Source organism: Schistocerca americana, chromosome 6 (genome assembly GCF_021461395.2).
Source record: "Schistocerca americana isolate TAMUIC-IGC-003095 chromosome 6, iqSchAmer2.1, whole genome shotgun sequence".
NCBI classification, from domain to species: domain Eukaryota; kingdom Metazoa; phylum Arthropoda; class Insecta; order Orthoptera; family Acrididae; genus Schistocerca; species Schistocerca americana.
The window spans coordinates 131,694,145-131,716,229 of NC_060124.1; the positions used below are offsets into that span (position 1 = coordinate 131,694,145).

The 22,085-nt window shown below is 44.3% G+C and overlaps 1 protein-coding gene across 6 annotated transcripts in view; it reads right to left on the minus strand.

The window, feature by feature from the left end:
- The window catches only part of LOC124619560 (RNA-binding protein fusilli), a 775,817-nt gene that overhangs the window by 43,936 nt on the left and 709,796 nt on the right, over nucleotides 1–22,085 (minus strand). For all 6 annotated transcript variants that reach the window (XM_047146047.1, XM_047146046.1, XM_047146048.1 and 3 more), the window contains 4 exons: nucleotides 9,046–9,156; nucleotides 6,229–6,404; nucleotides 4,755–4,849; nucleotides 1,495–1,710 (listed from right to left, as the gene is read on the minus strand). In XM_047146047.1, the coding sequence (XP_047002003.1) occupies nucleotides 1,495–1,710; nucleotides 4,755–4,849; nucleotides 6,229–6,404; nucleotides 9,046–9,156 (598 nt within the window). The remainder of the gene's footprint in view (nucleotides 1–1,494; nucleotides 1,711–4,754; nucleotides 4,850–6,228; nucleotides 6,405–9,045; nucleotides 9,157–22,085) is intronic.

Below are 22,085 nucleotides of genomic sequence, written 5' to 3' on the forward strand. Positions count from 1 at the left end.
GTTTTGACAGATGTGAAAATTACTGAACTATCAGTTTAATAAGTCACGAATGCAAAATACTAACGCGAATTCTTTACAGATGAATGGAAAAACTGGTAGACGCCGACCTCGGGGAAGATCAGTTTGGATTTCGTAGAAATATTGGAACGCGTGAGGCAATACTGACCCTACGACTTATCTTAGAAAAAAGATTAAGGAAAGGCAAACCTAGATTTCTAGCATTTGTAGACTTAGAGAAAGCTTTTAACAATGTTGACTGGAATACTCTCTTTCAAATTCTGAAGGTGGCCAGGGTAAACTACAGGGAGCGGAAGACTATTTACAATTTGTACAGAAACCAGATGGCAGTTATAAGAGTCGAGGGGCCTGAAAGGGAAGCAGCGGTTGGGAAGGGAGTGAGACAGGGTTGTAGCCTCTCCCCAATGTTATTCAATCTGTATACTGAGCAAGCAGTGAAGGAAACGAAAGAAAAATTCGGAGTAGGTATTAAAATCCATGGAGAAGAAATAAAAACTTTGAGGTTCGCCGATGACATTGTAATTCTGTCAGAGACAGCAAAGGACTTGGAAGAACAGTTGAACGGAATGGATAGTGTCTTGAAACGAGGATATAAGATGAACAACAACAAAAGCAAAACGAGGGTAATGGGATGTAGTCGAATTAAATCGGGTGGTGCTGAGGGAATTAGATTAGGAAATGAGACGCTTAAAGTAGTAAAGGAGTTTTGCTATTAGGGGAGCAAAATAACTGATGATGGTCAAAGTAGAAAGGATATAAAATGTAGACTGGCAATGGTAAGGAAAGCGTTCCTGAAGAAGAGAAATTTGTTAACATCGAGTATAGATGTGTCAGGAAGTCGTTTCTGAAAGTATTTGTATGGAGTGTAGCCATGTATGACAGCAAAACATGGACGATAAATAGTTTGGACAAGAAGAGACCAGAAGCTTTTGAAATGTGGTGCTACAGAAGAATGCTGAAGATTAGATGGGTAGCTCACATAACTAATGACGAGGTATTGAATAGGATTGGGGAGAAGAGGAGCTTGTGGCACAACTTGACTAGGAAAAGGGATCGACTGGTAGGGCATGTTCTGAGGCATCATCAAGGGATCACCAATTTAGTACTGGAGAGCAGCGGGGAGGGTAAAAATCGTAGAGGGAGACCAAGAGATGAATACACTAAGCAGATTCAGAAGGATGTAGGCTGCAGTAAGTACTGGGAGATGATGAAGCTTGCACAGGATAGAGTAGCATGGAGAGCTGCATCAAACCAGTCTCAGGACTGAAGACAACAACAGGTTTAGCTTTATGCAAAAGTATATCAAAGGAGCCAGGGTCCACCACAGAAATTCCAATAATCATTCCGCTCTCTCTGTAAATTTTCCTCCGTTCACTCATCTCCCGCCCGAGGGCTGCCGTCCACGAAGTTTGCAGCCGGCCGCCAGCACATTGGCCAACACTGCTGCTGCAGCGAGCAGAGCCTCACTTCACTCACCTGCTGCACCTCGGCCGTGGTGCTCCTGAAGAGCTCGATGTAGCGCGAGCCGATGAGCTCGCGGTGCTTGCTGAGCGCCTTGGCCGCGTCCTCCTCCTGCGCGAACAGCACGAACGCGTCGCCCGTGGCCCGCCCGTCGGGCTTCTTCACGAACAGCACGCCCTCCTCGTCGTCCATCACCTTGCACGAGTTCTCGCCAGACTCGAAGAACTCCAGCTGCAATTTTTGTGTGCGAACAGCAGCTACACTCACACGCAACTAGACAATGATGATGTATTATGAGGTTACCGTCGCTGCATCTACAGCGATACGAGAACAAATACAATCTCTGACAAGAGAAGCTCCCCATCGCACCCCCCTCAGATTTAGCTGTAAGTTGGCACAGTGGATACGCCTTGAAAACCTGAGCACAGATCAATCGAGGAAACAGGAAGAAGTTGTGTGGAACTATGAAAAAAAAAATAAGCTAAATACACAAACTGAGTAGTCCATGCGCAAGATATGCAACATCAAGGATAATATGAGCTCAGCATCGCCGTGGTCCCGTGGTTAGCGTGAGCAGCTGCGCAACGAGACGTCCTTGGTTCAAGTCTTCCCTCGAGTGAAAAGTTTAATTTTTTATTTTCAGACAATTATTATCTGTCCGTCCGCCCGTCCGATGCGAGGTAACTGCGCCGTAGTATGGGGACGCTACACCCAAACAACATATTCCTGCCATGTGACGCACATGCCGTCACCAGTGTCGTATATAATATATCAGATGTGTTTCCTGTGGCGGAATCGGTTGACCTATGACCTTGCGATCAAATGTTTTCGGTTCCCACTGCAGAGGCACGTCCTTTCGTCTACTAATCGCACGGTTTTGCGGTGCGGTCGCAAAACACAGACACTAAACTTATTACAGTGAACAGAGATCTCAATGAACGAACGGACGGATCATAACTTTGCGAAAATAAAATGAGTAAACTTTTCGCTCGGGGGAAGATTTGAACCAAGGACGTCTCGTTCCGCAGCTGCTCACGCTAACCACGGGCCACGGCGCTCCTGAGCTCACACTGTCCTTGATGTTGCCTATCTAGCGCATGGACTACTCAGTTTGTATATTTTGCTTATTTTTTTCGTAGTTCCACACAACTTCTTTCTGTTTTCTCGACTGATGTGTGTTCAGTTTCTCAAGGCCTATCCACTGTGATAACTTATAACTAAATCTGAGGGGGGTGCGATGGGGAGGTTCCCTTGTGAGGTGCGCCAGCGCGCAGCTAAGCATTTCTGGGCTCAACGACAAATTTTGTTGTCGGTTGCTTTTCAGCACCCGCCAGTGTGGCAGTCGAAGTTGAGTCTAAAAGATGTGGTCCGTCGTTCGAGGAAACTCGGTCGGTAGCCGTGTAGTCTACTGAATTTCATGGCCGTGTGTCGGAAGAATGTTAAACAGTAATTCGCTACTAGGAAACGTCGTCGAAGACTGAAGCATTCGTGAAAGTTGAAATTTTATTTTGATCTCGTGGCACGATTTTGTTACTGTAATTTAATAAAATCCTTCGACAAACGAGATAATGAACTACATGCGACATCTCGATCAACTGTGCTTAATGAGCTCCACCCAACCGATCATCAACTAACCCCAATGACGAGACAATCTACAGTCGACAAATATATGGGTCTTTATCAACAAAAGAGGACGAGCCTCTCAATTGGCGACCTTTGGCGTGTCACGGGAATGTTGTTGAAAGGTACTGTTGGATTACAGTAAAAAAAAATGATGTAACTGAACGCTGATAAAATTTCAACTTTCACGAATTCTTGAATCTTGGACGACATTTCCTACTTACGAACTACTGTTAAATATTCTTCCGACAAGAGATCGTAAAATTCAGCGACTATTTCGCTGTTGACAAGAGTACTCAGGACCGCCCTCATCTGTACACTCTACTCGACCGACTACCGCGCTCTCACAAAACAGACGAAAGTAGAACTCTTGGTAGGGCCGACCGATGCTTAACCCCACGTTAGTGCACCTCACCTAAGAGATTCTACTTTCTCTCGTATCGATCGAAGTGCAGCAACGAAGACCTCACAGCATGTACGCATGGAGATGCTGCGTGTGTTGCAACAAATTACTCGAATTTCCAGCTTATTTGCGAATCTGCTCCCACTGAAGTTCCTTTATTGCAAATGAAATTCCAAAAGCTTCGTCACTTATACGCATACTACCCAGAGTAACTTCACAGACGCATGGAGGGCGTCAGTGAGCTTCCAAAAAGTGTGCCAGCCACAAGGGCTACAACCGATTAACAGTGGTTTAAAAATACGGTACTATTTCTGCTCTACCACCCGTCAAGGTCTTTTATCTGCACAAAAAAGTGCATTGGATACAATGGATGTTTGAAGACAACATACTCTAAGGTACGCACAAGCTGCTAAGAAATCACTACAGTTTGACAGTTGTAACCAACAGATTAATATGGGACGTAAATGAGGTGTTATTTGGCAAACAGCTCAACATTTGCTTGACACTGAATATTAACATATGCATTACTTGCAGTGCAGACTAAAATTCTCCAAAATAGAAACTGCTATGTCCAATTGTGGACTTTGTATGAAATGATTATAACACAGAGGAACAGAACAGCGCTCGCTTTTAATACTGGACTACCGCACTACCGACAAGCAGAAAATGAGGCAGCATGTACACATTGGCCTTGTTATCCTTGGATACTGCTCATTCCACTGTGTTTCAACAGTTTAATTGAGAATATGAAATTATTTCGCAGCCCGTGTACAACTAACCAACATTCTCTCTCGATGCATTGCCGACAAATAGGACCTCTCTGCTAGATGTTCATGTGAAGAATTTCTATTCAGAATGCAGTTTGTTCTGAATAAGCAGAATGGCTCGCAATTTTCTTATTCTCGTGCCAGACTTTATACGTAAATGTTTACTGAGGGTTCTGACACTGTCCGAGATTTCTCATTGGAACTTAAAATATTTCTCCAGAGAATCTGCTGGTCGTCTGAAGTATGCGAAGTCGACATTGTAAGCTTTAAGTTTTCCTTTCGCAATAAGCGACACCCGCATTAATTTGGGCGTCACTATACAAAAGTCGCCGCCTGTTGTTCACTGTCGAGTGGGTTATAATAAATCTAAGTATATTCCGTACTTCAGACGATCGTTGATATCCCACCTGCTTTGGCAAGGAAAGCATCAGTCGAAGCAGACTCGTCATAAATTTTAATTTTGACGCAACTAGTGGTGGACTTACGACTTGCTTCGCGGTGCAGTCGTAAGGCAGGCCCCTCATCCTGACTATGACTTGTCCGCCTCTGGACAGGAACGCTTGAGCCTCATTGTTGTTGCCTGAAAAGGGTTGAAAATAGTTAAGCGTCAACTGGCCAAGAATGGTCACAAACAGTTTTCTTCCAAGCATATTACGTAAGTAAAGAAGTGAAACAGAAAATTTGAAAATTATTTGTGTAGGCAACAGTACAGTAGTCCGCTTATACAGATTGCATATCGACAATACGAAACACAATTTCAAGAAAAAGCATACAGAATTTTACCGCGTACGAGGTATACATGGGGGAACATTATGACGTGACAATCACATGGTGCCAAAAATTAAAAGTCAATACCTACAACATGATTAAAGAAAATAATCAACTTAAGGAAACTACGATAGTTTACTACTAAATAAGTCAGCAGCAGGATAGAGCCGCCAACATCATAATAATAAAGCGACAAGCAAAAGCTACAATTGCATGTAAGAAGAGAGAGACTAATAGGTTAAAGCTGTGAGCCCTGGCTGGATAGTTCAGTCGGTGAGTGTGCTAAACTGAATGGATAGTGCTTTGAAAAGAGGCTGTAAGACGAACATGAAAATAAACTACCAGCTTTGGAGGGTACACCAATGAACTCTGATAATACTGGAGCGAATTACGTAAGAAACTTGGCCGCTTATAGAGGCGGAAGGGTTCTGTTAATTGGATAGTTAAATTACGATGGCAGAATTTAAGGGAATATGAAACGCAGACTGACAATACTATGAAAATGTTTTCTGAAAAACAGATATTTTAACATATAATATAAATTTAAAAGTTAGGAAGTAATTTCGAAAATTATTTGTTTGGATTGTAGTCCTGTACGGAAGCGAAAAGTGGATTATTTATCAGTGTATACAAGAAGAGAACATAAGCTTTAGAAAGGTGGAGTTTTAGAAGAATTCTGCTGATTAGATGGACAGATCGAATAATAAATGAAGAGAGACTAAATATGGAAAACTGGGGAGAAAGGAAATTTATTGCACAAGCTGACTAAAAAAAGGGATACATTGGTAGCACGTATCCTCTGGCGTCAAGGGATAGCAGATTGTTAATGAAAAGGGAGGGAGGGAGGGGGGGGGGGGAAAGAGAGAGAGAGAGAGAGAGAGAGAGAGAGAGAGAGAGAGAGAGAGAGAGAGAGAGAGGGGGGGGGGGAGGGAGAGAGAGAGAGGGGGGGGGGGGTAAACAGATATGAAGAGAAATTCACAAGACTGGCTAATGAGGAGATCTGCATCAAACCAGTCCTCGAAATGTGACTACATGGGAAATACCTCAGTCAGAATGATCATATGGGGATCAAGAACTCCACCCAGCTTGTTCACCGCTATCTTCCGTTGTGAACCCGGTGTCCATTAAAATGGCATGAACTGCATCAGGGGATTTGGCTCCCATTCCGCAGCCGTGTAGGGTTGTACGTACCTCCCGCGACGTTGATGAAGTCCTCGCCGGAGGCGCGGTAGACCTCGATGTAGCGGTTGCCGATGTGGTGCTTGTGCCTTTTGAGGGCCATGTCCCTGTGCTCCTGGTTCACGAAGCGCACCAAAGCCTCTCCGTTCCGCCTGCCTTGCGGGCTCAGACACAGTGCGACGCCGCCTCTGCAAACGACACGCTCCATTTACTGAAACGCTGCTGCTTCAATAAAGACGCAATACACACAAAGTGCCTATTTAATTGTGTGTCCTGATCCACACTTCACACTGGCGTACCTATTTCACTCCCCCTTACTTATCAATATTGTTCCAAGGTGTTATTAGTAGCTGACATTCATTTGATATCTCTCCCACGGAACTGCTGAGGCATTCATCGGAAGCTAAACAAACCCCTGACTGATGCTTTGACTGCTGACAGAGTACTTCCAAAATCAATTTCGCGAGCACTGTTTTGAGCAACAATTCGTGCTATTGGTAGGTCCACCATGTCCAATGTTTATCAATGTAACACCCGTAGAAGGGTCTCTATCACCATACCTGGATTGGTGTGCGTCCATTTACCATATAAGAAACTGTCCGTGCTACGTAAAACTAAGCTACAAATACGGATTACTATAAGCACAATGAGGAATAATTTTAAATTACATCGACACTGCGACATTCCGTTCTATTTGGCTTGTAATTTCTAGAACAATGCTAACTGAACAAGATACATTGTAAAACAGATTATCACGGACTGAAAAGTACACTGTCTGATCAGAAGTATCCGCACGCCCCTATGTAATGCGGAATTTAGCACGTCAGTAGAGAAACAGTAGAAGTAGAACTGTCTGTCGTGAAACTCGGTGACTTCGAACATGAACTATACGTTGGATGTCACTTGAGTTACAAATCCATCAGGTACGTTGCAACCATTCTAAAACTGCCCAAGTCTACTGTTGGTGATGTCATTGTTCTTCAGTAAAAACGCGACGATAAAACCGCAGCTAAGCCTTGAACAGGCAGACCTCATACACAGACGGACAGGGACCATCGAGCATTGGGATGGTGGTTGCAAATAATTGCATGAAATCAACCGAAGGGGACACTCGTGAATTCCAGAGCAGACCAGCTAACACAATGACTGCGTGTAGGAAGCGGAAAAGAATGGGGTATGATGGTCGAGCAGCTCCTCAAATGCCACACATTTCTGTTGCCAGTCTTAAGCGACGCTTGAGGTGTAGTAAAGAGCGACAGCACGGGACAGTAGATTACGGGAAACAAGTGACTTGTAGTGATGAACAACGCTAAACCCTTTGACAATCCGATGGAACGGTTTGGATTTGGTGAATGCCTGGAGAGCGTAAACATGGCACCATGTTCAGCACCACAAGTGAAGTACGGAGGAGGAGCTGCTATAGTGCGACAATACTTCTCGTGGCTAGGGTTTGGTACCCTTATTGTGTTTAAGAAAAATTTTAAATCTGGAAAGAAATGAACATATTTTACAGCATGCAGCAGATGAACAGTTCGACGCGATGAATATTTGTATCAAAGCGACAGTGCACCCAGTCATAAATCGATGACGCAATGGTTTGCCGACAGTAACATTCCTGAAATGGGCTGGCCTTCCGAGAATCCCAACTCGAACCCAATGGAACACCTCTTGGAAGAGGTGGAACATCTACTTAGCTCCAGACCCCTGCGTTCAACAGTGCTATTTCTCTGGTTTCGGCTCTAGAGGACGAATGGACTGCCATTCCTCCACAAACATTCATAGATCTCTCTGGAAGTGTCCCCAGCAGCGTTCAAGGTGACATAAAGGCGAAGGGTGGACAGACCCATGTCCATTCATAAGTGTCCGGATACTTTAGATCAGATACTGTGCAAGAAGTTAAAGGGAAACTTACAACAACCAAGGATATGAAAGATGTTCACATCAAGAGAATTGTTGCCAAAGCACGCAAACATGCCCAAAAACCGAAATATACGTGGTCTAAAGACACTGCTCTCAACTTCACGGTAGGTGCTCCTACCCCCCACCCCCATAAGTCAGAAGGAACTACTTTTTCTTTGTAACCTTCCCCAAAAATTTCTCTTTCCGTCCGGAGTAGGAAAAGAACGGTCAGAACGGCAAGACTTCATTTTTGTGTGTGTACCGGTATTACCAAGAATTTCGTCTACTGATGCTAAATACTGTCCATCGCCTTTTTAATAAGCTATTTTTAAACAGTGATATGGCGCAGTTACTTGTCAAAGTAGCAATTACTGCACAATGCAATAATACTAACCCACTTTAGCCGCCAGTATTAACACCAACAACGTTATTAACATTTACATCTGCCCCCCCCCCTCTTCCTCCACCCATCAAACGGTTTGTATGGTTCTGCGAAGAAGTATTGTCATACCGTTTATTGCGGGGGAATTGTGACTTCTTAATTGCAGTAATGGAAGGGGTAGAATGGACCTGACGTTTACTCTCTTCCTGTCAAATCTTTTAATTTGTTCAGCTTTAAGTGAGAAGGCTGGAAAGTGTTCTGTTGTTGCCAGAGAAAAATTAGGATGATTCCAAGTTCGATTAGTTCCACATGATGTTGACGCCCAACAGTTTGGCATTAGAATTATATCTCGTACAATGAAACCAAAGGCTTACGCAGAACGAATCACAACTGCTGATCGTACGGAGCACAAAACCGTGGATCCCTATGCCCGAAATCCAACAAATGTCCGAAAAAAAAAAGAGCTGCAACAGTCTGTTGTGCGAAGGCTCCGCGGTTAGACTGCAGTTACGCACCGGCAAACACGAGGTCAGAAGCACAATACTCACTTGGCGACATTGAGTCCCCTGAAGAACTTGGCGATGTCCTGGTCCGACGACTGCCACGGCAGGCCGCGCGCTCTCACCACGCAGTTGTTGTCCACCTCCTCATTCTTGGAGCTGCAAAGACAATGCGTTGCCATCACACGACTGCCGGCGTGCCCCGCCGATAGGCGAGCCAAGCTGCGCGTAAGCGAAAACCGCGCAAGCTGAGCTCAGTGGCTCCGCAGAGTCGACACACACACACACACACACACACACACACACACACACACACACACTGGTTAGCTTGCACGCTCTTCTTTCATTTTATAAATCTTTCACAATCATCATTACAGTTGATAATTTAATCTAAGGTGCAACAGCAAATAGTATTACTGTAAAGACTGTCACCAACTACCACATTCACATCTGCCCTATGATTTACATAACTTGATATGTAACAATACACAAGCGCCCCTCCCCCCCCACCCCCCCACTGCTGGTTGCGATTTCCAGACGTCCGAATTCTTTTTACACTGAGAGCCACGTGGAATTCTTCCCGTCACTCTGGAAGTTTATTGTTCCTATATTCATCTTTTGTGAGTGAATGCCACGATTTAGTATGAATCAGGGCAAAATTATTTCCTGTCCTTATGAAACTAAGCATATTCAAAGAGAAATATTGTTTTGATTATCGTATCTCCACCGCAGCAGTTCTAGAAACTCGCCGATTCGGTATATTATGCTACTGAATCCTTCAAATAGCGCAGGTGCTGTAGCGTCTAACACCCTGATGATGTGCTGGCAGGTAAACAGGCTTTTCAAAACTTAGTACAGTAAATTTTCAACTTCTTTACGTTCTTTGATGGTTTTGTTAAGAACTACTTACTTGCAATTAATTGGAGACCTTAAAAGTTAAATTTCGATTGTTATCTAACGTTAAATTCCAAAAGTTACAAAAACTGTATATTGTTATCGAATGTACGTAGAATTTGAACGTAATCTGAACATTCACTCTGCCATTTTGTAGAATGTTTCGTAAGGTTTTAATTTGGCTTCCACGGCTACCAGCTCTTGTTGTACTTTAAATCCGACATAAACGTAGGCTATGTTCCACCACCCGGCCTATAGAATATACAACATCCGCATACTGTATAAATTTACGCATGCCACAGATATCTGTAACCCTACACAGAAAGTGCTTCTAGTCAACACATCTAGAAGTTTGATCTTGGTACACACTTAAAAAATCGTGTTTTTCTTTTCAGTCTTACGACTGATTTGATGCAGCTCTGCATGCTAGTCTTTTGTGTGCAAGGCTATTCATATCGGTCAAGCTACTGGAAGCTACATCCATTTCAACGAACTTTACACAAACCAAATATTCCTCGCTCGCCCGGCTAGCCGCGCCGTTTAACGCGCTGCTTTCCGAGCGGGAAGGCGTGCCGATCCCCCGCACGAATCCGCCCGGCGGATTAGTGTCGAGGTCCGGTGTGCCGGCCAGCCTGTGGATGGTTTTTAAGGCGGTTTTCCATCTACCTCGGCGAACGCGGGCTGGTTCGCCTTATTCCGTCTCAGTACACTGTGTCAGCGATTACTGCGCAAACACCGTTTCCATGTACGCATACACTATAATTAGTCTTCCATGCAAACTCTTAGGGTTACACCCGTCTGGTATGAGACGTACCTACAAGGGGGGGGGAGGGGGGGGAGGGGGGAGGGGGGGAGGGAGGTCCACCACTGGGGGCCGAACCGCACAGTAACCCTGGGTTCGATGTGGGGGCGGCGATTGGGTGGGGTGGGTGGACTGCTGTGGCCATGTGGGGTTGTGAACCACTAAGGGCCACGGCAGGACGAAGCCTCCCGTCATATTATATATAGTCCTTGATGCTGTAGGATGTGATCTTTTACCAACTTTCTGCTATTTGGCTTTTGTCACAAATTCGGTTGTTTACCTGTTCGTTTGTTGCTTCAGCACCATATTCCAAAACTTTAATTTTAAATTTGGTATTAGTATATTTCTCTTTTTTAGGAGCAACTTTCTTGCTGTTGGCGTCCGTATTTTACGAGGGTCAGATGCCTCTTGTTTTTTCATATAAAGTTTACAAGAAAATAAATATCATATACAATACATACGAGAACAGCAATAACATTCATGATTAATTCACGACTTTTCAATACAGGGTATCATCATTATCCTCAGATTTTGTTCCACCTCGAAACAACAGCACATATCCAGTTTCTTTTGTGACTGATACAAGCCTTCCCCCCGTCACAATTTTCCCCATAAACTGCTCCCCCCTCCATACTGAAGCAATGCAACAGACTGGATCCAATTGTTTTCCTTGCATTTTTATTCTGGTCGACCAACATTTTCGGTATACAGCGTGCAAAAATCTTTGAGGTCTTCACTCTGCCTTTGTCGATGGGTAACAGGCCACACCATTCATCTATTTTTATCTGGCTACCGTCGCGGGTGATTTGTTCGGCACACTGGACGTTGTATGAAATCACTGCAGTCGCTGGCGGGACGCCCTGCGTTGCATCGACCACGTATCAGTTTCCCTACTGTGGTGTTGTCCACCGGAGGTTCTCCAAACACCTTCTTCGGCCAGTCTGGAATACGACTGGGCTTTTCACTTTCTGCAGTAAGGACTTCAATTACAGAACACTCCCTTATAAGTTCGTCAATGTCTAGGTTTTTCTATACCTATGCGATGCAACAATGTACGACGCTGTTACGGCGCTGGAATGGTCTGTACAAGAAGAATTGTGGATTTGCTCTGAATTCTAAGTAATTACATTACAGCTTAATGAAAGAGGTAAAAAAAAGCATGCGTTATCTTCTGACCGGCCCTCGCATATTGTCTTTACTTTTGCCTCCTCCTGATATTTAGCACTTTAAAGAGCGAAACTCTTCTACTCCTTCCAGCACGTCACTTCGTAAGCATCGTTTGACTTCATCTAAATCACACCTATTACCTTTGTTTTACTTTCATTTATTTACAACAATAACCTCATTTTGAGATACAATCCCACAAGTCCGATGTTTACATAAATATAACTTAAGAGGGCTATTCAGAAAATAAGGTCCGGTCGGTCGCGAAATGGAAACCTCTGTAAAAATAAAAAAAATATTTTATTTGCACCTACTTCTCTACATAGCCGTCGTTCCGACTTAGACATTTACCGCAGCGTTGTACAAACTTTCCAATACCCTCGTTGTAAAAGGCAGCCACCTGTGCTTTCCGCCAGTTCCCTTCCCTGGTCTGCACCTAGTGGCCTGCGCCACAATGTTGTCTTCATAGCCAGCGGTTTACTGAGCAGAGACGAAACTCAGGGGAGCGAGTTACGGGCTGTACTGTCGGTGATCAAAGACTGCTCATCAAAAACGCTGCAAGCGTCTCTTCATTGCCCATGCAAAGAGCGGCCGAGAATAACTGTCATGAAGAAGGAAACGCATGACAGTTATGTGGGTTGCACGACATCAGGCGAAATATCTCACCAGGCCCCCATACGTGGCGGGTGACTATTTTCTAGGCATCTTTACGTGCTCAGTGTTCACTCAGAACTGAAAAGAGCGACGTGATGCGATCGACGGACATGCTAGAGACAATGAACAACATATCTATGCAAAGCTTCACTGTGGTCCCCACTTCGCGCCCGATCAGACTTTATTCTCCGAACAGCCTTGTAATATGTAACAACACCAGTAAATATAATTGGAAGTAATTAAATTGGGTACTTCACTGTCTTCGTTGTGGCATGTCATACTACTAATACTACTGCTACTACTATTATTATTACTAACGGTAACATACAAAATGAAATGGATGGAAATGAAACATCAGTCGACCATTTTCAGTAACTAGTTCTGCAGTGAAAAGAAACTTAAAGCTTTCCTGCCATGTACGTACAAGTACGTGCGATAGTCACGTTTATCTGGAGACAAGAGTTTCTTCTCACTTTGCAGAATAAAAAAAGTGATTCAGTTGCAAGGAAGGAAGACAAGAAAGAAACGGTAAATAGATGCGGGAGATTAATTACTTACCGAAAGAGCATCAGTCCACGGCGCACTGGCGGGCAGCAAAACAGAAACAAGGAACGAGGTTATTAGGAGCCTGTGCAGCGTGGTAGACGGGCTCACTGATAACGATATGGGCGGCCTGGCGCCACAGGTGTGGCGCGTCACCAGCGATTAAAGTACTCACTAGCACTCTGCTTACAACAAGTCCCCGTGAACAACAATGCCGCCTTACTCACCCACTGTCCAAGTCAGGGTCTCTCTCATACACAAAAACCATTTATGCGACACACACACACACACACACACACACACACACACACACACAGATACTGACAGACAGATTCATCCGTAATCAGAAAACGTGGCATCAGAAATATCTCTATCACGACAGGATTTGAGATATGTACTCATTTATGAGCCATGATGAAGGAAATAAATGAGTCTGTTTTCGTGGCTGCCAAATTAAGTATTTGTAAACATATTTTTAAAAAATACAGATATGAGACACTGAAATGTGTAACTCACATCGGCCAAAAAACTCCATTAAATAATCCGGCTATTAATAGTCATAAAGTAAACAATTAGACACAGCATATATTTCTTTATTAACAAGGAAGGGGGTTGGTCAAAATACATGGCTCAAAAGAATTAGGGGAGTTTGGATGTCTGCCATACTCTACAGAGCTATACCTGAGGACTGGGTATGTTACCAAAGTTTACCTTTATCTTTCACAAATTAAGTACACAACAAAACGTAATTATTTCCTCAATCGTTTACATAAAAAGAACTAAAATCAGAAACAATCATTCTGGGCTTTGAGAATTTCAGTAACACATATGCCCTTCGTCAACGTTTACCACTGCATGACACCTACGTGGCACGCTCCGTATACATCTAGGAAGGTCAGATTGTGGGATCAATTCCCATCATACTTCGATGAAAGCCCACAAGAGTTCTCAGATAATATATATATATATATATATATATATATATATATATATATATATATATATATATATATATATATATATATATATATATATACGATTTTAACTGTCCCATGATGATGATGACCGCTTCAGTTGTATGACAAATCTTTTTTATGGTCCAACTAGTTTCGTGGCGTTAGAGCCACATCTTCAGAGATACATATTCATTTCATAATGACAAGTAGACGACCCAATATTCTTTGTCCGATTGCGATAAAAATGTTGAACTGTCTAGAGGTCGGCAGTCCAATTTAAAGTTAGGCAGAATGCAGGGATCATCATCATGGTTCAATTCAACAGCTGTGGATGCCCACAATACAAAATGCCTACTCCGACAGCTAAGATCTCAAGCCATGAAACAAGGCAATAGGTACCGCTTGTGTCAAAATAGATTTAACAAATGGTTCAAATGGCTCTGAGCACTATGGGACTTAACATCTGAGGTCATCAGTCCCCTAGAACTTAGAACTACTTAAACCTAACTAACCTAAGGACATCACACACATCCATGCCCGAGGCAGGATTCGAACCTGCGACCGTAGCGGCCGCGCGGTTCCAGACTGACGCGCCTAGAACCGCTCGGCCACATCGGCCGGCTAGATTTAACATACCGGACACTGATACACGTGTTCCCCGAATTCGTTTGAACAGTGTAATGTTGACGCTGAAACGCAGAGTTTTATTTCTTAACACGAGCACAATCGTTTGCATTGTGTATTTTAACATCTCTTTACAGTAATATTCAAAACATGGAAAATAATGCTAGACAGCTCGAAAGCAGTAACAGGGCAACGAAGATTACAGTTTTGCATCCCGTTGGTGGTTTGATCATTGGGGGACGAACACAAGCTTGGATTAGACAAAAATGGGACATAATCGTGGCCCGATACGATTTTCTCTGCTGTGCGAACTTCTTCCTCTCACAGTACCACTTACTGCCAACAGCCTCCACTGTGACAAGGATACTGCACTCTCTAAGGTCCCCTTTAGCAATATTCTCTAATGTCTTAAAACTTCTGTCCCTTCATCTCGTCTATGTTTTCTACACATTTTATTTTCTCGCCGATTCTGAGGAGAATCAGTTCTGATGGTCCATTTCATTTTTAGCCCCCTACACAATTCAAGAAATTCCATTTTCCTTTTTTCCGATACTCCCACAGCCCCCATTCATTTCCTTACAATGCTGTGCTCAAGACGCACTTTCTAGAAAACTTCTTCCTCAGATTAAGGCCTATTTTCGATACTAGTAAACTACTTTTAGTGATGATTGGCTCTTTCTGTATTAGTGTGCTTCTTATGTCCTAGCCTTGTCCATTATGCGCGTTTATCTTCGTCTTCACTTCCGTCAACTGCTTGATGCTTTTTTTTTTATTAATCATTGATCTCATTTATGCTACTCCGCAGTACTTTAGTTTTTGTTCCCCCCCCCCCCCCCCAGAGCATATCCGTATTCTGCGCATACCATTCAACGTGTCCTGCAATTCCTGCTCCCTTCCATACACGATAGTAGTGTCATCAGTGAACTTTTATCACTGATATCCTTTCAACCAAAAACTTCTGATTTCACTCCGGAACCGTTTCATTTCTTCATGGCTTCTTCGATACAGAGTCTGAATAGTAGCGGAGAAAGACTGCACACATTTTATCTTATGATTTTTCATTGTTATTGTTCCTTCTGCATTCTCGTACATATCGTATATTACTACTCTTTCGTGCAGTGCATACATTTATTTTGAGGATTTCAAACCTCTTGCGCCACTTTACGTTGTTTAACTTTCTTAAAGATCGACAAATCTTCAGAACGTTTCTTGATTTCTTTAAAGTCTAACGTCAATTACTATTGGCAACATCGGAACTGCCTTCATGGTGCCTTTACATTTTCAGAAGCCAAATCTAACAGGTCCTGGGTTTCCTTTTACTTCCTGGTTCACTTCTTACCGGTGCCAATTCTTTCACCACAACGACAAGAGGCATATACTCGTACCATACTCTACCCGGCTGCTGAACCCACGAAGTATCGACTTTCGCAGCGGTCATGCGAGGGGATAATCGTCGCGCCGCTATTACTGGAGTGGACTATACGCGAACACTGTCAGTCAGGCGCGATAACTGTGTTATTTGAGCCGATAACGGAATGGATAGGAGTGCCCGAATGCCGCACCACTTCCCAAAAGGTTTCTCTTTAGTGCTTACCCTGCTTGACAGAATAACTGTGTGCTGACTGCTGTAACATCTTCCTTTAGGAATGTTGCTCGAATACCTCTTAAATATGTTATATATCACCAATAGTAGGCGGGTGGAGCCCCTCACGTGTAAATATAAAAACGGTATGGATTGACAGTCAATAATTTAGACGCAACGTCGCTTCTGAACTCATAGGTTTTCTTTGCTAGTTTTATATTTATCATTATTGCTTGGAAAATATTCTCCGTAACTACAAATAACTTCGGCCAACTACAGAGAAAGGAGTCCTATTTTAATATTTTTTGTCGGAGAAAGCAAAAAACGGTGATAAGATAGTAAACAATAGATTCCCACCGCCAAGGGACTATGTGAGATATCACAATGCGCCTCGCAAAATTTTACGATACAGCATCATAGTCTTTGTTTTGGTTTCTCCACGCGTATGGAAACAACAAACCTGAAGACCTAGGGATTCAATAACTGGCAGATCCTAGAATTTCTTCTGCCTGTTGGGGCGTTCCGACACGGAGCGACTGAAAAGGAATGCAAGGGGCACGCGATCTAAATCGCCAACTGGTTGCTAAGTGTCTGGCAACGCACTTCCTCTCACTGCCCAAGTCTGACACGAGTAGCTGCAGTTGCCGTATGCCAGCGCGGAGGAGAGGGAAGTACTGTTTGTCGCACCCGAGCATCTTCTGAGTACACTTGCCATGTAGTGCAGATTAAAGCTCAGAAAAAAAAATGTCGTGCTCGATCACTTTTACACACGAATGAGGAAATGAAGAAAATTCGGGTGGCATCCCTACACCGAGAGAAACGAACTGCAGGCTGTTTTTAGCAGCCAAGGAGCTGCAACAGACATATACGAAATTCCTTGCTTTTCACAGAATGAGTTAAAATTGCTGCAGTGATGTGGTACAGTTGATTTCTCCCACCATAGCACAGCGTAATACAAACATGAAAGTCAGTCTCTCTCTCTCTCTCTCTCTCTCTCTCTCTCTCTCCCTCTCTCTCTCTCTCTCTCTCTCTCTCTCTCTCTCTCTGAGGTAATAAAGAGCTGGTTTATTTTAGACACACAGCAAATACAGAAAATTATGTCAATAATGAACATCACAATAAGCAGATTCTGGAACTGGCAGATTAGTGAATAACACGGCAAGGAAAGTACATAGTGATTATTGTTCCTTGTAAATCATTTTCGGAACTAACTTTCAAGGTCTGAGTAATTAGTGCTATTGTCCTTCGATTTCTGGCCAACTGCTTGCCGAACTATCTCACAATATTAATCGGCAACACTCTTCCCTTGGAGATTGTTCTCAGCATCTTCGCACGATTCTAATCGGACAGTGATTGACTGGGGATTCCATTCCAAAGAGTGCGCAACAACGACTGAGGTGAACAGTGGTGTGGATGCCTGGTTCATGATTTCATTGATTAGCTGTAGTATCCTACACGCTTGGACATTCAGCTCAGACAAAAGGCTTCGGAACATCTTCATATCTTCCCTTTTCTGGTTGTTTGGCTTAAGACTAAGAAGTGGCGTCAATTTTGGCCTTGCTGATTTCAATAAACTCCATGAAGCAGTGGTCAATACATCAGCTTTACTTCGTGTTCCGAAGAAAGACAGTTCGCAAATCCTTCCAGTTCTCTTTGGATTCACAAAATTAACACCTCTCTCATAACATCTAAAAAAGGAATATAGTGTAGATAACCAGGACATAAATTAACAGACTACTCTTCACATTGTTTTTATTTACAGGTACGTGGCTGCTCATTCTTTTCACTGCACATTGCGCGAGGAAAGACCACAAAAATACTTTGGGATGTTCTACTCAAGGAAATATATATGCTCATCCCAAAAAGAGAGGACTCTATACAAACTGCCGAGCGTGTTTCATCATGGTACTTTTTTCTGTCATTCATTGAATCTTCCAAAATGTGTTGTGCACTGGATGGTAAGCATATCGGAATACTGGTTGGTTACAATTAAACTTTCGTTACGTGAGTCCGACCCCATGAGAAACGCGTTATCGTAGGGCAATGCAAGTTTGTGAAAGCATCTGTAAGGACATGCGGAAGAGAAACAACAAATCGTTGAAAGAAAAATGTTTATTTCCACATGAGAGGGTTCGTATCTGATGATTCTGGCGGTTGCGCAGTGGAACGATCGGCCAATAATTCGGTTTGCTCCTGGGAGAGGCCGGCGGCATTCGGATCACCAAACAGAGCAAGAGCTATGTCACGACAGCTGAATATTCATGGTCCACCGTTCGAAAAGCACTGTGAAGAATTGTGAAAGGTATCCGTACAAACTTCCCATTGCTCACCAACTTTTGCCCAGACATTAGACTTTGCTCTTACGTTTCTTGCAAGGGTTAAGTTGACGACACGTGGCCTCTGAAAATTTTTGAAGTAATGAGGCACATTGGAACAGCGAACTCTCACAACTGTCGCATTTGGGGGCCGTCACTGCCAACGGACGTTCGAGAAATTCCTCTGTACAGTGAACGGGTCATGGCCAAGTGTGGCTTCACAGCACAGCTCATGACTGGTCATCTTATCTTCGAGGAACGTGGTCCCCATGGACGAAGAACATGCTGCGTGAACTGCACACGTTACGACAGTCTGCTTCGCCAACATGTGATCCCTGTTCTACGTGAGATAGGTGCTTTGGACTCAGCCGTTTTGATGGGCGAAGGAGCTCCTCCACACACTGCTCGTGAGATCATTCGGTCACTCCATAAAGCATTTGGAGGAAACCGAATCATCTGCGAATGGCTCCAAACTGCATATCCACCAAGATCACCAGGTTTGAACCCTCTCATGTGGAAATTCAAATGTGTTTCTTTCAGTGGCTGTTTCTCTTCCTCACAAATGTTTCCACGAAGTTTGATTGTCGTACAATCACTCGTTTTTCACGGGGGCCCTACCAGGCACCAAAGTTTAATTATAGCCACCCTGTTGTGCTAATGGAATGCTGCAATGCTGATGGATCATTTACTTTAATCGCGATAGGTTATACTGGATGGAACGGTGTCAGAGGAATATTTCGCGCTTCAGCAGTCAGACACGGAATAACACATGCAGGCCTTCATATTCCATCCTCATCGTGATTAACGTACTATGAACGTCATGACTCTTTTCCCTTTTATTTCGGAGCAGTTGAAGCGTACTCCTTGTCACGCTCCTTAATGAGACTATTCTCTAAAAATGTCTCGATAATGTGAACGGGCATTTGGAATAGCTTCAGAAAAGTTTCAAGTTTTAAACGGTCCAGTACACTACAGGAATCCCGATAGAGTGAATGATATTATCAAACCCATTTGTGTTCTCCACAATTACGTGCACGAACAAGAAGGTGTAGAATACACATCAACATACCTGCAAGAAAATTATGAAACCGATAATCATACTGCAATATTATAAGGAGCTCAAAACGTCTAAACATCCATCGGCAATAGCATTAAGAAACAACGAAGCAAATTACTTTGTAAACCATGTGAATCTCTTCAGTAGAAATGTAACTATTGCACTGAAATGTTCGTTTCACGTTGACTATAATTAAATACTGTCCCATGAACCAAATGAACTGCCGAGACGGGGTGGCCTGCGTGCCTCGACGATACACACAGCCGTGCAATCAAGGCGGAGGGGCGTTGTTCCGAGACCAGGCTAGCGCGTGGTTACTGAAAAGGAGCAGCAGGCCTTCAATACTTGTAGGGGCAATAGTCTGGATGACTGGCTGAGCTGGCCTTGTAACATCAATCAACACGGTTTTCCTGTGCACGTACTGTAAACGGCTGAAAGCAGCGGGAAACTACAGTCTTTGCTTCCGCAGAAGGCAATGAGCTCTATAGTTAAATGAGGACGGCATACTCTCGGGTAAAATATTACAGAGGTAAAATACACTCCTGGAAATGGAAAAAAGAACACATTGACACCGGTGTGTCATACCCACCATACTTGCTCCGGACACTGCGAGAGGGCTGTACAAGCAATGATCACACGCACGGCACAGCGGACACACCAGGAACCGCGGTGTTGGCCGTCGAATGGCGCTAGCTGCGCAGCATTTGTGCACCGCCGCCGTCAGTGTCAGCCAGTTTGCCGTGGCATACGGAGCTCCATCGCAGTCTTTAACACTGGTAGCATGCCGCGACAGCGTGGACGTGAACCGTATGTGCAGTTGCCGGACTTTGAGCGAGGGCGTACAGTGGGCATGCGGGAGGCCGGGTGGACGTACCGCCGAATTGCTCAACACGTGGGGCGTGAGGTCTCCACAGTACATCGATGTTGTCGCCAGTGGTCGGCGGAAGGTGCACGTGCCCGTCGACCTGGGACCGGACCGCAGCGACGCACGGATGCACGCCAAGACCGTAGGATCCTACGCAGTGCCGTAAGGGACCGCACCGCCACTTCCCAGCAAATTAGGGACACTGTTGCTCCTGGGGTATCGGCGAGGACCATTCGCAACCGTCTCCATGAAGCTGGGCTACGGTCCCGCACACCGTTAGGCCGTCTTCCGCTCACGCCCCAACATCGTGCAGCCCGCCTCCAGTGGTGTCGCGACAGGCATGAATGGAGGGACGAATGGAGACGTGTCGTCTTCAGCGATGAGAGTCGCTTCTGCCTTGGTGCCAATGATGGTCGTATGCGTGTTTGGCGCCGTGCAGGTGAGCGCCACAATCAGGACTGCATACGACCGAGGCACACAGGGCCAACACCCGGCATCATGGTGTGGGGAGCGATCTCCTACACTGGCCGTACACCACTGGTGATCGTCGAGGGGACACTGAATAGTGCACGGTACATCCAAACCGTCATCGAACCCATCGTTCTACCATTCCTAGACCGGCAAGGGAACTTGCTGTTCCAACAGGACAATGCACGTCCGCATGTATCCCGTGCCACCCAACGTGCTCTAGAAGGTGTAAGTCAACTACCCTGGCCAGCAAGATCTCCGGATCTGTCCCCCATTGAGCATGTTTGGGACTGGATGAAGCGTCGTCTCACGCGGTCTGCACGTCCAGCACGAACGCTGGTCCAACTGAGGCGCCACGTGGAAATGGCATGGCAAGCCGTTCCACAGGACTACATCCAGCATCTCTACGATCGTCTCCATGGGAGAATAGCAGCCTGCATTGCTGCGAAAGGTGGATATACACTGTACTAGTGCCGACATTGTGCATGCTCTGTTGCCTGTGTCTATGTGCCTGTGGTTCTGTCAGTGTGATCATGTGATGTATCTGACCCCAGGAATGTGTCAATAAAGTTTCCCCTTCCTGGGACAATGAATTCACGGTGTTCTTATTTCAATTTCCAGGAGTGTAGTTCCCCATGCGGAACTCTGGGCGAGGACTACTCAGGAAAAACAAAACTGGAGTTCTACGGATCAGCCCATACAATGTTACATCGCTTAATCGGGTAGATAAGCTAGAAACTTTGAAAAGAGAAATGGATAGGTTAAAGTTACATGTAATACGGATTAGTGAAGTTCGGCCGCAGAATGTACAGGACATCCAGTCGTGCGACTACTGGGTTGTAAATACAAAATCAATTAGTGGCAATGCACGAGTACGTCTAATAATAAATAAGAAAATAGGTATGCGGCTAAGCTACTACGAAAAGCATAGTGAACGCATTATCGTAGACAAGACAGTAACAAAGCCAACACTCACCACAACAGTACAAGTTTACGTACAGAGCTCCGCAAATGACGAGATTGAAAGAATGTTTGACGAGGTAACGAAAATTATTCAAAAGTTAAGGGAGAGGATAATTTTATTGTAACGGATGAGTGAAGTTCAGTAATACGAAAAGCAAGATTTGAAAAAATAGTAGGTGAATACGGACTGGAGGTAAAGAA